Below are 17,866 nucleotides of genomic sequence, written 5' to 3'. Positions count from 1 at the left end.
GCTGAAAACACCGCTCACGGCAACGGTGACGGCCTCGTGGCGAGCTGGGAGGCTCAGCCCTGGCAGAGACGTTGGGCAATCCGGAAGAGAACCACGCCCAGAGCTACATGCTTTTTATTCACACCCCTACGCTGGCCTGGTGTACGCCGGGCCAGCCCACTCTGCACACGCCTACAGGGGGGGAAGTCACAAGCTACATTTCTGCAATATTCCCCAATGGGTGGGGTGACATGGTTGCGTCCACTGTCCACTATACTCCATACACCAGCAGTGCATGTAGACGTGGATATGTCTGTGGTCTGCATACTGAAGTCTGTCCAGCACATTTCCGCCGCACTTGGCATTGTGTATCTTCTCATTCATGGTTTACTTGCCTCCATCGCACATGCCTGGTTCCCACCTCTCCCCACATTCTGTTAGTGTGTGACTGAGGTGCCATGCAGTTGATGGCTCATGTACATGGCTAGCCCAGGTTGCCACAGTAAGTTGTGCTGTCGTATCTGGTGGGTGGGTATGTTGTTTGGCATGTTGGATGTGAGTCTGTGACGTGTGCATTCCCAGAGTTGTGATTTGCATGATTGTGGTTTTGGGGGGTGTGGTGTGTTTATTTGGTACTTGCCAACGAGCAGTGCATTTCCATGGGTGCCATCCTGTTAGCGCTGGTTGGTGATGGACTGTGGTTAGGGGTAGGAATCATGCTCACTGCCTGGGTAGTTGGCGACGACGTTGGTGGCGATTCCCAGGTGGTCCACTGTTGCCTGCACATGGATGGAATGTGTGTGCTTTCTGTAGAGGTAATTGTGTGCAGTGTCACCAGGGGGCACAAGTAGGACATGTGTGCAGTCAATTGCCCCCTGAATCGTGCGGGAAGGAAGCTATGGTGTAGACGCCTTGCTTGGTCTCCAGCTCTTCATGCGCAGTGTGGGGGGAGTATGGGTACTGGGGTACCAAGCTGATGATGGCATCGAGACAGTTGTCATGGACTTGGATTGTGCTGGCTGTGGGACTCATCCGACTCTGGCATTTGTTGGATGGAAGGTCCCAGAGGCCAACAGGTGCAGCATAGCCAGCAGCTTTGTCTGCGGAGGGATGTTGGTTGTCCGCTGTGTTGGTACCGTCGGCCTGTGGGCAATGGTGGTCAGGATGCGTAGGATGGTTGTCCTTTTGAGCCTGTGGTGGGCAATGGCATTCCCTGGTGTTGGGTCTGTGAGGTTGGAGCCTTTTCAGGAGGTCGCTGTCTTTGTCTGCGCTGCATCAGTGTTGGTCCGGGAGGGTGGCGGTGGGGGTCCAGGGTGGGTCCTGGGGGTGGTGGCGGAGGGTGTTGTGGCCCTGTTGAGGCTCCGAGCTGCATGATCAGTGGATCCATGGCATCTGTTGTTCATCAGGTGTGGCTGTGGTCTGGGCTCCCTTTTCTGGTGTGGGTTGTAGCCGACTTTGCACCAGGTCAGAGCAGGTATTAGTTTCCTGCAACTAACGTGCCTTATCGCCTGTTTTGTGATCTTATCGCAGATCAGGCTGATCGTTCGAGAATGTTGAGGTGTGGTGTTGTCGCTGATTTTTCCTCGGAAACGCCTACTCTGCATCTCATTAGCGATAGTTGCCAGGGTCATCTGTAGCGATATCTTTTGAGAATGCTATTGCCGGAAAACTGATGATATGGGCTGTTAGCACTGGCTTGTGAATGGGGCGGTACATTTATCATGACTTTGGCTGCGATAAAGTGCCGATAACTCCGCGATAGCTCCTTGAGAATATGCCCCAGTAGGTTTTAATTTTACCAGGGGTGATAAACATCACAACCCGCTGTGGGACACTCATAATGTTGGCGTTAAATCTTGCAGGCCATTCATAACAGGAGACACTATTTAAATGGAGACTGAAAATGTAATGTTGCATTCTGTTGCTCAGGTAAGTGATCTTCTGCCTGCCATTACCATGCCGTTGTCATTACCGCTACCCTCAGTCTCATCCTTTGAGGTGAGCCGTGATTTAGTGGGCTGGCACAGAAGGCAGTGAACTGACTGAGTCAAATCAACTCAATTGGTCTTCCTCCAAACCTATGTCTTCTTGTCCTGGATTGAGGATCATTCTTTTGAAAGCCAATTAAAACAGGGAGTTTCCACAACATGTAAATCCATATATAAATCTATTACAAAAACATGAATTTCAAGACCATCAACCCCTGCGTCTTAACCCCCTGCCGGACCTATCTATTCCTCACTCCAAAGAACAGTGTAATGCCATCAACCTCTTATTCCGTAAAAAAAAATACAGAAGATCCTATAGTACATTGACAACGCCAACCTCGCTTCATCTCTTATGCCCAAACCTTCCCATAGAATTCCACAACTGGCATCCATCAAAGTCCTATCTTTTGCATATCTCACTGACATACTCAACTCCCTTAAAGCCACTTCTATTTAAGATGTCTTACCCTTGTTCTTCATCAAGCTCTCTCTGGGGACACTTTGTCATTCTTACTCACCATTAGCAAGGTCTGTCACATTCAAAGCATCGTTCCTGAAGCTATTATTTCATGCCAGATTTCCCCACTCCTAAAGAAGCCTACATTAGACCCTAGAGGTGGGCAAGCCACTAAGGCTGGAGTTAGATGCTTGGCTCTGGCTTAGCTTTAGGTCCTCTTGGACCTTTAAGCAGAAAACAAGCTGAGCTTTCATATGGCTTCTGACTGCCACCTCCGGCACAAAGAATGAAATTAAAGACACAGCAGCAAGCTTTGATGTAAAATGGACAAGAGAAGGAGATACCTATCAAGCAGCCGAATTGTACAATATTAAACAAAAAATCACCAATCAATCCCAGCTTCCCCGCTTGTCCAAATTGTGCGATCTTAGGACATCATATTATTTCACTGAGCCTCCTTTTTTTCATGATCACATTGGAGTGAGCCTTCAAATATGCGAGTTTAAGATGTGCACTTTACAAAAACCTCTCTGGTGTTGATTTATTAGACTATACTGTTGCTCAATTTATAACAAGAATCTAGGCCACATATAGGGTACACTTGACAAATCACTTACCTTTTAGCTCACTGGTGGCACTGTCATCAGGTGGAAAGATTATGAATGTTTCTGATTTCATGTTTAAAAACGATCACTTTTATTAAATACCTCTCAGCTCTCACTGTTCAAGTCGTGGACAGACGCTTAGAGCCAACCAGACCCTTGGCCTGGCTGTGGCTCATCTATCTGATATTTTGTTGGCTCACCCACCTCTACTAGACCCTGATGACCTCGCCAATTACCGACCCATCAGTAATATATCTCCTGCACAACTACCAATCTGACTTCAGATCATACAGCAGCATGGAGGCCACTACCTTGCACACCATTGACAATACCTTCCTGACCACATATGAAGATGACCCCTATCTCCTAATACTGCTGGAACTCTCAGATGGCTTTGATTCAGTAGACCTTCATACACTTCCTGAAGTCTTGAATGGGATTCAACAGCAATATCCTTCACTGGCTCTTTTCATACTTTTTCAACTGAGGCCTGTTTGTTCATATGAGCACCTCCAGATCCCAAAGACCCCTATTGCCTGTGGAGTCCCCCAGTGTTCCATATTGTCCCCTGTTTTCTTAAACCTCTACATGAAGCTACATAGTGCCTCTACTTTCAGATAACAGCATCAATGTGCTCCACTATGTTGATGATACACAACTTTACTTGAAGGTCCTTCAGCTTCAGACAACCAATGTCTCAAACACTGCCGGCACATCATCCAAACCTAGATTTCTAGTGCCTACCTGAAGCTTAACCCAAATAAGACAGAATTCCTGTTATTTGCCAAGAACAACAAATAAGAAACAGTACAAACTTGTCCCAATTACATGGATCTTGACAGCTTCAAACTCCAAATTTCACTGAATGCCAGGTCACTTGGATTAGCACTGGATACCAACCTCACCTTCAAAAACACATTGCCAAAAAAACAAAGATGGCCTGGTACCAGTTATCTCTTCTAAAAAACATAAATTGTTTATTGCAAAAGGGGCTTCAGAACCTCACCCAGGTCGTGAAGAAATATAATCACATCACCCTCATCTGATGGAACCCCATTGGTAATCCATGCCAACATACACCATCTTCGAACCAGCTGTATCATTTAGAAAGCCATGGCAACAAGCACCTTTGCATATCTTGCAGAGAAACTCACCATGTCTTGTGGTTCTTGCAAACCTGCAGCAAAGACACCTTCAGACTAGAGACTAAAAGGCCTAAAAAAGAAAAAACAAGGCAGCAGGTCTTTTCCCTGTGTGCATCCAGGATATGGAGCAGCCTCTCCATGTCCATCAGGACAATGGCAACCATGCTCCAATTTAGGAAAGAGTTAAAGACACACCTCTTTACAGGCCACTACATCAAAATGTCACTGTGTGTGTGTGTTTGTGTGGCTATCTGTATGTCTGTGTGTGTGTGTATTCTGCCCCCTACTCTAACTCTAACTGACCTATCTCCCCAAAAGCATCCAGACAGGACTTCCTGTAAAAAAGGAGAGAGGTTAATGGCTCATTCCCTATTTGGGCCAGGAAGGGTTGAGGGAAAAAACTCCTATCCTTTCCCTTCTCACGGTAGACGCAATCATTTCTCTCTACACTTCCTCAAATCCTCCTACCTTAACGACATTCCTCCACAGAATTATTCAACAACCTTCTTCCCCTTATATTTAGAATTGCCAATCCTTTGGATTGCACTAACTTCCTCCTACAGGAACCCATTTACCCCTACATCCATCAAATTCCTCTCTTCCAAAATTCCATTCTCGTTCCTCTCCTGCAACCCAAACCAATTTTCCCCACAATATATTTCTGTTAGACCTGGCTGCCTCAGGGTGATCTCCCCCCAACGTTTTACCTACCTCCACCATTTTTTACGTTGTTTTGCCGGCTTTAGGACTCTGGGAACTTTACCACTGCTAACCTGTGCTAAAGTGCTTGTGCTCTCTCCCCTAAACATGGCAATATTGGCTCATCCCCAGTTGACATATTTAATGTACTTATAAGTTCCTAGTAAAGTGCATGACATGTGCCCAGGGCCTGTAAATTAAATGCTACAAGTGGGCCTGCGGCACTCATTATGCCACCCACTTATGTAGCCCTCTAACCATGGGTCGGGCCTGTCTGTGCTGTTTACACTGCCATTTTGACCTGGCAAGATAAACTTCTTGCCATGTATATATCTTCCCTTTTTATACATATAATTCACCCCTAAGGTAGACCCTGGGTTACCCAGCGGAAAGGGTGTAATATATCTAAAAGGCAGGACACGCACTTTTAAGTTTTACATGCCCTGGTTGCGAGAAACTCCCAAATGTGTTTTTCACTACTGCAAGGCCTATCTCTCCCGTAGGATACCCTTGGGATTTCCTTCTTACATCTTTTAAATGTAATTCCCAATTGTGAAGAGATACATTTTTCAAATGTGGTGTCTATGGACACAATTTAAACTCACAACTTATTGTGAAGTCAGATTTTAAATTGCAGTTCTGAAAATGCCACTTTTCGAAAGTTGGCATTTTCTTACTTTGGTCATTTGGTGCCTGCTGCTTGTCTCTGGTCAGTCTCAGGTGGGTGACAGCTGGACTTTGTGTATTCCCTCTGTATAGCCACACACAAAGGGAACTTGGGTGTGATTTGATGAGCCATCCTTGGAGATGGGAGGGAGGAGCTGGGCACAGCCTCACACTTACACCTCAATAGGCTGTGTCTGGTCCAGACATAAAAGCGCTGCATACCTCCCATAGTGAGTCTTGGGCCAGGGCAAGAAGGGAGGAACGCCGTGCACTTCAATGACCTTTCTTTGAACTCTCCCTCACTTCAAAAGCACAACTGGGTATATGTACTGGACCTCTGACTATACAATGGCCAGTAATGAACTATACAGTACAGTTGATTCGTTTTATATAGGATCCCGCCCGGAAAGTGACCATTTGCCGCAATATTTGACCATCAACATAAAACTGTTTCAAAAAGAGAAAATATCGGCCTTGACAGAAATTCTGATAACATACAATCTGAAGAAATTAAAATGGCGTGGTACGAATATCTCACAAATAATGGCTGCTGTGCATAAATACATAATTGATGGCGGGTCACAGTGTTCCAAGTCACCAGAAGATAGTTGGGAACAATTGGGAAAGTTTCTCCTAAATAAATTTCCGGTTCTCCCGGGATGTCATGCGTAACCTAAAAAGGGATATTACAAGGGAATCGAAAAAAGCTGTTTCTGCCGTAAGATCTGGAAAACCAGTAACAAACAACAATATTAGAGACATGGGGAAGAATTTTAGGGAGAGGTGTAGAGTGGCAAAAAAGGAACGTATGGAAAAGCTCTGGGAAAAATTACTCTGGGCCAGCAAACTGCCTAACAGTTGTGAATTTTGGGGCATAATAAATAAGTTAACTAAGGGAACAGGAATGTCTCAAAAAGCAGGAATAAGTGAGAAGATATGGGAACAACATATACAAAATGTATACAATAATACGAACCATGAAAAGATAATGAATTTGGAACTTGGTCTGGACATTCTGCAGGAGGATAAGCATGCAAAATTTGACATCAGCCCCACTTCCCGGAAAATAGCGCAATCCAAAGAAATCATAGTCCATCATGATAAAGTTCAATTTGAAGATATTTCACAGGAACCAAATCATAATGGCTTAAACATCTTAATTAACAACAACCAACTAAAAGAAGTAATAAAAAAATTGAAAACGGAAGGAGCGGCAGGGCCTAATGAGCTTCCGAATGCAATTTTTAAATATGATGCAGACTTTTGGCCACATTTTCTTACTCCACTCTTCAATTACTTGTATTCTCAAAACAAGATCATTAATTCTTGGAGAGGGAGTACTTTTCATCCAATATCTAAAAATGGTAATCGCAAGGAGCCTAGAAATCACAGGCTTATAGCCCTGACGGATGTTGATGCAACACACTATGCTTCTTGTTTATTACTACATCTACAGGAATGGATGGAAGAGAAAGGTATAATTCCTAAATATCAAACCGGTTTTAGACAAGGAATGGGTACTAGTACAAACTTGGCAGCAATAGCACTCCTTACGGAAAAAGCCATTTTAAAGAAATCAGGTCTATTTGCATTTTATATCGATTTAAAATCGTTTTTGATAGAGTCCCACGTGGAAGACTATGGACAAAATGGAAAGGATGGGGTGTACCACAACGATTAATTAACCCCATAGTAGCCCTCCATAGCGAAACCTGGGCCCGGGTGAAGCTGGGAGATGGTAGCATAGCATCATCAAAGATCGAGATAAAAAATGGCCTGAAACAGGGGTGCGTTTTGGCCCCAAGCCTTTTTAACTTGTACCTTGCTGATCTGTACAACCATTTGTCAAAAGTAAATGGCCATCCTCAAAAATTGGCAGAGGACCACATACAGTATCTGCAATATGCAGATGATATAGTGGTCCTAAGCCAAACCCCTATTGGCTTACAAAGAGTCATTGACCACCTGACAAACTACTTTGACTGTCAGGGGCTGGAGATAAATAGGAAAAAACCAAAGGTGGTGAGATTAGTTGGCCCAAGACCCAAAAAATTAAAGTGGTTCGCCAAGGGTAAAGAAATAGAGGAAGTTGGCACTTACAAGTACTTGGACATTAATTTAGGGCAATGCATGTCCTTTACTGATCAAAAAAGAGCAATAAGAGTGAAGGCACAAACCTTAATTTTCGCATATAAACAGCTACAAATGAAATTGAGTTGTCCGTCTTATAGTCATCTTTTAAAAACAATGGCAGCACAATTACTTCCAGCACTGGCATACGGCTTGGAAATATGGCATGGTCGGGAATTCGGAATTTTAAATGATTTACAGACAAAAGTGTAAAAAGCTGTTTTTAACCTCCCTAGAGCAGTGTCACCAGCACAGATTCACCTGGAATTTGGACTTCAAAACCAGAAATTCCAGAGGCAATCGGTTTTTGTGAAACTATGATGGAAACTTCGCTCATCGGAACCCGGCACCCTGAACAATTTATGCTGGACAGAAATAAGGGCCCAGTTTGAACAAAAAACCCCGCAATCATGGGGCGAATATCTAAAGTTTGCCCTAGTGGAACTGGACCTTCGAGAGGCATGGGATGGTAAGATGGAGAGGATGGCGTTCAATAGAGTGTGCAATGGTGCCACAAAAAAACTATCTTTCTTAGACGACAAAAATACAGTGGCAAAAAGACGTCATTCTTGGACAGTAATAAATTCTTATGTAAAACTATAACCTCAAGATTATCTAGCAGCACACTTCAGATTGTTTCTAAAAAAGAAGTATATGCTATATCGGCTTGAAACCAAGGATTTGCAACCAAGTTGGAAAGGGAAATATCATAATACAACTTGTAGACTTTGTGGATATCATAATGAATCCCTTTGCCACGTGATGTGTGTCTGGCCTAAAGTTAGTGAAGCAAGAAGAACGCTTCTAAAACCAATTTTAAACGATCTTCATATTCGTACTTGTAGGCAGACTATTACCCGCTGGGCAGGGGGAACATCAAATATTCTAATTTGTTGAGGGGTAAAGTTTTTAACTTTGATTGACACACTCTTAAAAAAAGCGGACATTGACCCGGTGAAGTTGAATATTAATGAGTTAGAAAACCTTGCACATATCCAGACATAATGATGCACTTTATTGTGAACCTGTGAACATGGTTATTAACGAGTTGAAAAAATATTTGTACATATCCTGACATAATGATGCATTTTATTGTGAAATTGTTTAAACTCACATTTTAATAATTTTAAGTGTTATATTTTATGGTTGTAAAAAATCAAATAAAAAATGTATTCTACTGGACCTCTGACACCACCACTTCAGTACATTTCTGGACCTGTGAAGACTCTGCCAAGAATAAGGCCTGCTGTGCTGCTGAAGAACTGCCACTCTGCTGCCCTGCTGCCTGCTGTTCCCCTGCCTGGGTGAGAAGGAATGGACCTGCATCACTTGAACCCAGAGTGACTCCAAGGGCTTGCCTCCTGATTTGAAGTCTCAGGGACATACAAGACTTCCATGCTCCTACAACTGGACTTTGCAATCTGTGAGTCTGCCCTGCCAATTGGTGCTATTCCAGTCCTAGACCCTTGGAAGTGGGCCTAAGGTATTTGCTTCAGCTTAACTGACTCATCCTCTGCTGCGTGAGTAGAATCGACGGATAGTCGTTGTTACGAGAACAGGATCAGTGCATCGCCTTCGGATTTAGCGCATAGCATTAGGAACCACCATTGCGGAACCAAGGCATCGCCGCCCAGCCGCGGTCGGTAGTAGGAGTAACTGCAGGGCGGTGACGTGGGGAGGGGAAGGGGCAGGGTGGGGGGTAGTAAACTATGGATTATGGAGGTTTTCAGGTAAGTTAACATATAAATTAATAAAACGCATTTTGTTGCGTGCACTGCATCCCCAAATGCGATGCAGTGCACACTACGAAATTCGTTTTATTAATTTATATGTTAACTTACCTGAAAACCTCCGTAATCCATAGTTTACTACCCCCCCCCCTGCCCATCCCACTCCCCACGTCACCGCCGTGCAGTTACTCCTACTACCGACCGCGGATGTCGCCGCCACTGCGTGAAAAAGATCAAAGCATTGCTTCTACTGCGTGGAGAAACCCGGCACATCCCCTTCGGAACCATTGCATCGCCTTCGGGACCAACGCATTGCCGCTGCTGAGTGGAGAAAATTGACGCATCACTCCTACTGCGTAGAGAACACGGACGCATCACTCAGCTGCACCCCACATCTCTGTAGACGGAACCAGGATCAAGGCACTTTTGTTCAGCAGGCCTAAGTGAGTCCCTGTATCTGGCCCATGCTCCATCGCGGTTGGCCTGAGCATGTGACTTTGCCATGGGCCAGCATGACCAGACATCCCAAATAAGCGCTTATTGCTTCTAAGCGCTATATTTTAGTTTATTCTTTAAAAATTAATATCTCAAGGTCTACTTATTGGAATTTTTTTCGTTTTAGTCTTATTTTATTTATTAAATGAACTTCTATTTTCTAACCTGGTTTGAAGGCATTTTCCGTGGTGCTTTCACTGTTTTATTGTTTGAAGTGTTGCACAAATACCTTACATATTGCCTCTTAAGTTATGCCTGACTGCTATATGCCAAGCCACCAAAGAGGGAACACAGGATAATTTAGGGTGTGTTGTGATTTACCCTGCCTATGATTGTGGTTCCTGCTTAGACAGGGTGCATACCTTTGCCAACCAGAAACCCAATTTCTAACAATTTCTATCTAGTTGACACCCGTAATCCAGGATGAACTGGAGAATCATTGTGCCATGCATACTGTTACCCTGGGAGAATTGCTCAGATATTATGGTCCGGGTTCAAAACCACACCTTCATTACAGATGCCCCTCAGCTACAGTGAGTAGATGCCATAAACCCTAATATGGCTGGCAGTGGAATGCTCATTTTTGTGGGTTGTTCCCTGCCATTCGTGGATGAACACCTCGAGTGCAGATTACAACAGGTGTGTATAATGATTCCTCCTCTGCAATTCCGGCAGAGCGCCACAAAACATGCCAAGGCTGGTTGTTTAGTACTGATTCCTATGGGTTGCTTCCTGCAACTGCAGAGTGGACACCTGGCATACCAGTTACCACTTCTCTTGCTCCCAGGTGGGTTTATTATGCTATAAATGGTTCTTTTCTGCCACTGCTGAGTGGACTCCTCCCATAGACAATGTAGCTAAACTAATACTAACTTTAAAAATAGCCATGTGTGCACTTGTCCGGTTCTCACACTTTCCACCCACACCCATGCTTATAAGCACCTTCGGGGCCACATGGTATGAGCAGTCTTTACCAAAAACCAACAACATCGAAATACTTCATACATAGATCTCATTGCAGCCACATATATTCTATCCACCAGTACATTGGCATCTAAGGCTCTTAAACTTCTTTTCTCTTTAGTACATGCCTGGATAAAACAGTTCAGGAAGGACCTCAAGACTTGGATGTTCACTCTATAGGAGACCAGGCAGCTCCTTCTCTAATGCTCACTGGCACATCAAACCTGTACTCATATAGGCCACATGACCCCACTTATTCTTCTATTCAAGCACTCCTATAGTCTGCAACCCTCCCGCCTCATCAGTGGTATGAAGTGCTACATAAATGCAACTACAATCATCAGATTCAAGGATCATTCTAATAAATGTACAAGGCATCCCTGTGTATGCATGTGGCAGCATTGTGCTTTCTGCAGCGATCTATGAGTAAACTATAGGACACGGGTAGCAATCACAACGTTTTATCTTGGAAGACGCTTGTTCCCAGGATAATATGAACAAATAAATAACAAACTGACCAGAGCTTCAGGGACCCTGCATCCTGGTGTTTTACTGAGGAGGTTAGTGCTGAGACACTCCCTGAAGTAGCCGCACGCTTGAGGAATTCCGTTATTCATTCAATCATTCATTCATCTAGTGTGGCAAGGCATTCATTTTAGGAGGCAAGTTAGATAGGTATAGAATCAGACGAAAGCAGAATAAGATGATGAAAGGACAAGCAGGCAGGAGGAAGAGGATGGGATAAAGGAGTGAAATGGCTGGGTTGCAGGATGGGACAAATGTTGAAGATAGAGCAGTGTGCAGGGCAGGAGATGAGGCGAGGTAGGGGAGAAGAAGGGTTGTTTGGTGGAGGATGAGGGAGGAAAGCCTGAGGAGAGAGGAACATGCACAGTAATGGCCAAGGGATTGGGTGTGGGGAGGGGAAGTGCCATGAAGAGGGTACAAGAGGAAAGATTGAGTGAAATCAATCAATCAATCAATCAAAGCATTTGTAAAGCGCACTACTTTCCCATGAAGGTCTCAAGGCGCTAAGGGGTGGGGGAATGCTGCTACTGTTCGAAGAGCCAGGTCTTGAGGAGTCTTCTGAAGGTCAGTAGGTCTTGGGAATCCGTAGGCGGAAGGGGAGGGTGTTCCATGTTTTGGGGCGAGGTGGGAGAATGATCTGCCGCCGGTGGTCACTCTTCGGATGCGGGGGACAGTGGCGAGGGCGTGGTCAGCGGAGCGGAGCTCACGGGTGGGGGTGTAGAAGCTGAGTCGGCTGTTGAGGTATGCTGGTCCGGTGTTGTGGGGTGCTTTGTGTGAGTGGGTGAGGAGCTTGAAGGTTATTCTCTTGTTGACGGGGAGCCAGTGCAGGTCTCTCAGGTGGGGTGTGATGTGGCTGCGGCGAGGGATGTCGAGGATCAGGCGTGCAGAGGTGTTCTGGATGCGTTGGAGCCGTTTCAGGAGTTTGGCCGAGGCTCCTGCATAGTTTCCGTAGTCCAGTCTGCTGCTGACGAGGGCCTGGGTGACCGTCCTTCTCATTTAGGTGGGGATCCACTTGTAGATGTGACTGTAAGGACGACGATGCTAGAGCTAACGGCAATAGAGATTTCATATTCTTTCTCAGTTTTTTCCAATGAATGGCCTATTAGTTTTCTCTCCTGCTGCTGTCTGCAGACCACCATAGAGCAGATAAGAGACCAAGGGGCATATATACTAGGACGGCGATAAATAAACACAAAGCGCGCTTAGCGCTTGTTTATTTATCGCTGTCTATCGCAGGAATTTATCGCCCTGGTAATGCATTATTAACAACGCGTTACTCCAGGGCGATAATATTCCAGGGAAATGAGCCAACATCCCTGGAAAAGCAGCGATGTTGCACCCAAAACGGAGATAACCTTGGTGATACGACCCTGTGGTCGTATCACCATGATCCACCTCCCATGTTAGCTATGCCTTAGTCAGGAATTTAACAGACGTTAAATTCCTGCGTTAAGGCATAGTTAACGGGATTTAAAATATCGCTACCCCTCGTTGATGATATCACGAAGCTGGGGTAGCAATATTTTCCCATGGTGTTTTGTCAGGCATGCCTCCTTTGCATCTCATTAGAGATGCAAAGCGAGGCGTGAACAAAACGGGATCTGAAACAAGGAAACACGCGCTAGCGTGTCCTTGCAAAAAATGCGATATAATTATCGCCGCTTTTTGGCCGAAAACGGCCGCAAAAGCGGCGATAATTATGTCACCAGCCCTTGATGATATGCCCCTCAGGGAGAAAGAGCAACACAAACAGAGAACGAAAAAAACTAGAAAGGGAGAACCAGAGAGACGGAGAGAGATACCTCTACAGACATTGTAAGAACATGAGAGAATTAGTGAGTGAGAAACACCTAGTAGTGCTATAAAGTAAAAATAAAAACATTAACTTCGAATTTCAGCTCACAAAATCTTTGGTTGTTGGGTCTGGTTGTCCTAAAATGTTATCTTGCTTATTTGTACGGTTCTTTGAGTGAGGTGACCTCAAAGAGCTCATGAGAGGGGAAGGAAAAGTAGGAAAGAGAAAAGGAGGAGACACAATAAAGGGAATCATTAAGAACCTTGTGGGTGGGGTGGTCTTCGCCAAGACAATGGTGCCTCACCCGACTGAGCAACAGTGCTTTGTGGATAGCCATCCTTGGGTATCTGCCCTACAGGCAGGGAAGGAAAATATTAGGATACATAATTAGAAAACACTGTTTCAGATATACTGAGGCAGACCAACAGGAGCCTTGAAAACTGGAGACTGGCCCCCCCACTCCACAGTGTCCAACAGTCAGAGCTCTTATGAACTTAGGATAATAGTGAATCAGAGACAGGGGGGGCCTGGGCTTCTGTGAGAGCAGAATCCATCGGGTTTAAGACATGAGGGCTTCAGCCATGATGTAAGGGGAGAAGCAGTTGTCTTAGCAAGGGAGCAGTGCTTGAAATAGAAAAATCTAAGTGTATGTATCTATTGATCTTTAGGGTACTGTATCTTAGAAAATCACATGAAGTTACAGTTAGGATTGCAAGGCCTCTCCATTGCGCCTTCTTCCTTGCCTTCACCAACCCAGCAGAACTGAAGAAGTAGGTAACTCATTGTTTTGACACTGATTTCTCCCAATTGTCAAAACCCTTTTCGGTTAATTTTCGATGTAACCTCACCTTTCCTGTGAGAAGCAAACTGTCTACCTTTGTCATACTTTCTGCGTCCACCTTGTTACTCGGCTCTTGAGTATTCACAGCGGCACACACAAGAATGTTGACTCGGCCTCTGAAAATGTTTCCACCCCCACCGTGCAAAATCTTTTTGAGTCTATTTGGGCCTGGCTGTGCCCCCCCCCCCCCCCCGCCTGCTTCTGTGCCACACAACACTGTGTCTGTTCGTGAGCTGGCATGGATGGCGAGCACACAGCTCCGGGTGGCACGAGAACAGCTGGGCTGCACTTCACAGAGCTCAGTTATTAGAGAACTGCGCACAAGCCCAGCTCATTTCCAAAAGCGGCACCAGGCAGGGGCAGCCCTGGGGGGCGCGGCGCCCCTCTCCAGCGAGGCTGCACTCTACCTGTTTCTTTCTTCCTGTTCATAGACTTTGAAGGATACGAACTCCTGGGTGCAGCACCTCCCATTGTGCATGACAGGGGATCAAGCAGATCTTCCAGTTGATAGTTTCTTAGTTACAACCTGGGTCACTGCAATTATGCGGCTCTGCAGCCGCAGCGCTTTCTGAATAATTATTGATCTGACGCATTTGCCATATAATCCATTGTCTGCTTCATATTCTGCGGATTTTTAGCTAAAAACAAGTTTTTAATTCAAACGGATCAAAAGTTAATAAAAAATGCGGTGCCATATGCTGCTGTGCAGAAGGCCCTTGCAAAGAGTGGCGTAGTTAGTGTGTTGTGGGCGCTAGGGCAGAGAAGGAAACGGGCCCTTTGGTAGGGGTGGGCGGAATTTGCGGAATTAACCTTCGCAAATTATCGCGAGAATGTTTAAAATTATCGCAAACAAGCAGAAATATCGCGAAGATGCGGAAGTTTTTTTCCGGCATGTTCGCGAGATTTTCTGCATGGTTGCGGGTCGCCAACTTACCCATGTGGTTGCTTGCGGGCGCGGCCATCTTGTTTTGAGTTGTTCTCGCGGTGCATGATCGCGAGAAGAAAGACGTGATCGCGCGACGCATGACGTCACTGCGGGCGCGAACTGTCGCGAGACAGCGCAAATGGCTAAAAACAATACAACATCTCATGGAGAACGCGACCGGATCAAGAAAACTTGTCGGCGAACGCAGGGATTCAGGTAAGGCGATCGCGCGCGCGCGCAAGAATGTATCATTTTACAGCGCGAGCAAGAAACAAATTATCGCCAAGCTGCGGAAACCGGAATTTTTGACATTTTCGCGCTCTCCGCGGAACGCAAAAATGTCAAATTATCGCAATTTCCGCGAACGGAACGAAATTTTTGCCCAGGCCTACCCTTTGGCCGCAATTTATGTGAAATAACGAAATAATCGAGGTTCAGTGCGGCTTCAGGCCTCTAGGTCCCGGTGCCACTTCGCCTGCTGCACCAATTAAAGCTGTACTCTCCTGTTTAGAAAGGTTTTTTTCAGTTGGTTATTTCTGTATTTGAGTGTTAAACTGGTAAGAAATATGCGAAACTTCTGCCCAGTGTTAGCATGTAAAAATAACAAAATAATTAATATTTATCGAACATGCGCTGCCTTGAGCTGCATAATTTGCATTTTTTGTCGCATAACTTAGTGACCTCTGCCACTAGATTTGCTCCTCCTTTGCCCATAATTCCAATCGCATTGGTTAACATGTATTTCGCCTTCCACCACCTGGCTCCAGGCAACCTTTCATCCTGTTTCTCCTCCCATTTCTCCCCTTCCTTTTCATGCACTTCATTTTTCCTCCCGCCTCACGCCTTCCTTCTCTGAACTAAATTGACCTCTCACTCTTTTCCCGCCAAACCCTGAGATCAAAGATATGATCGGAGCACTATTCCGGGTACTCACGCACGACACCTAAACGCTTCTCGCACAGATCTACATCAAAACACAGCACCCTTCCAACCACGCACTACCTCTTAGACTCACTCGTGGCAGCTCCGACAGTGCTGCTCTTCGGCGCCTTGCAAGGGGTATAAAGCGCTATATTAATGCGATTGCGATCACAATTACGCTTCTTGGCTCCCTCGCCCCTTTCTCTCGATCCTCGCTTACAGTGCATGTTCATCCCCTTCACACTTCCCCGTCCCTTTCCTTTCAGTCTCATCTTCAGTTTATTTCCCCTTTCTCTCTCACTGACTGTCCTTCATTTACAGCCTCCCTCGCGCCCCTTTTGCTCTTTCTCCCGCCTTCATCAAGCTCTATGTTCTATTCGTCTGTCAAGTCAAGTCAAAAGATACTTTATTTCGAATTTAGTATATTCGTCTGTCATTTCTTCACCCATGTCTATCTATATATTTCAAATCGATCACTGTATATATTATGGTTGTATATCGTTTCTCTTGGCTGCTGTCCCCGTTTGTCCCTTCAGTCTATTCACAGCTTCTCTGACGTCTGCACTCTTCTCTTCATTCCTTAGCTCTTCTCTCAACACCTCCCCCTTTCATGTTCTCACCCTTATCTTCTCTCCGCCCTCTCTAGTCACCGTTACCCTCCCCTATTCCTCCCTTCTTGCCTCTCGTCCTCGCACGTTGTCCTTCAACCCCTTCCCCCTTCTCCTCCCACGTTATTTTCGCAATTTCATACTACTCGACTGTCTACCTGATCTCCCCTCATCTCCAGCGCCACTGCATTCGAGCTTCTCTCCCCCCCCCCCCTTCTGTCTTCTTCCTTTCATCTGCTCCTCTACCTTATACCCTCTCCCCCCACCCCCTCCCCCCAACAGCTCGCCCCCGTGATTCTGCTCCACTGCGCTCCTTTGCTTGGGGTACACAGCTCTTCCGCTACCTAAACGGCAGAGACAAGCAGTATCAGCATGCAGAGCGCCACGCGCCTGTCTGGAGATGCTGCTCACTGCTGCTACAATCAAAACTTGCCTACGGACGGCCCTAGAGCGCGCAGCGCGCCATGACAGTGGCAGCGCCTAGAGGCACTTCAATCCGTAGAGAGCGCGTCGTACGGATATTTAAAGGGACCATTTTAGAAGGCCTTACCTGTCCTGCTGGCGCGGGCAGACCGCTGCTCGCTCGTGCTGCTGCGGCTCCAGCATGGCACCGTCACTGGCAGAGCTCGGGCGCGCCGGGGAGCAGGGGAGGGACCCGGGCCGGACCACGCGGTACCGGCTCCAGGACAGGAGCAGCAGGCCGGCCGCTTTCCTGCTTCTGCATGTCACCATGAGCGGGAGGGGATGCACTGTCTCTGACAGACGTGACATGCAGCCTGAAGGGGATGTGGGGAGAGCGCGCGGGTCGCACAGGATGGCACCGCATGCTCGAGTGGGCTTGTTGGGGGAGCTGATGCTCGCACCGCCAGCGCTGTGTCGTATGAGCAGGGAAGAGCCTTCGTCACACGGGGAGAGGAGGCGAGAGAGTGTAGGAGAAAACGAGCAATGTGAGAATGTCACCTCTTGCTGAGAGAACAAGGCCCCAGGCGTTTCGCGAATACTTTATGCTAAGGCCTGTTGCACGTGTATAGGTGTAAGGCTCCCTTCTAAGTCTCAGGGCTTCCAAACGATCCCCTTAGTGTGACAAGAACGTATTTTTGTTATGGTAGGGTTATTAATTTCTCACAAATTCAGCAATTAGTATGGCTACCTTCTTGCAATCCGATTGAGTGTTTTGACACAGACCACAGTCTGTTTGGGTTATGCGTGATCTGTACACCAGTGCTGTATTTGTGATTTTATTTTTCTTGTGCACAGTCACTTGGTGTATTAAACCATTGACTGGTCAGTGGTGTCTGGACGGCTGGCCAAGGCTTTTTGGTGCTGTTCTGGTTATTTGGCTTGCCCGTAGGCCTGCATGTTGCTATGTAAGAGCGTTGTCTGGAGTCAGTCAG

The 17,866-nt window shown here is 46.1% G+C and overlaps 1 protein-coding gene across 1 annotated transcript in view; it reads right to left on the bottom strand.

The window, feature by feature from the left end:
- RGS8 (regulator of G protein signaling 8) overlaps nt 1-17,328 on the bottom strand; it is a 330,667-nt gene extending 313,339 nt beyond the window's left edge. The window contains exon 1 of the mRNA XM_085601743.1: nt 17,023-17,328. Within this exon, the coding sequence (XP_085457869.1) occupies nt 17,023-17,243 (221 nt within the window). The 5' untranslated portion in view covers nt 17,244-17,328. The remainder of the gene's footprint in view (nt 1-17,022) is intronic.
- Between the last annotated feature and the right edge of the window lie 538 nt (nt 17,329-17,866).

Source organism: Triturus cristatus, chromosome 4_2 (genome assembly GCF_964204655.1).
Source record: "Triturus cristatus chromosome 4_2, aTriCri1.1, whole genome shotgun sequence".
Classification (NCBI taxonomy): domain Eukaryota; kingdom Metazoa; phylum Chordata; class Amphibia; order Caudata; family Salamandridae; genus Triturus; species Triturus cristatus.
The sequence above is the reverse complement of the archived record's forward strand: the minus strand, read 5'-3'. Positions and strand labels throughout refer to the sequence as shown.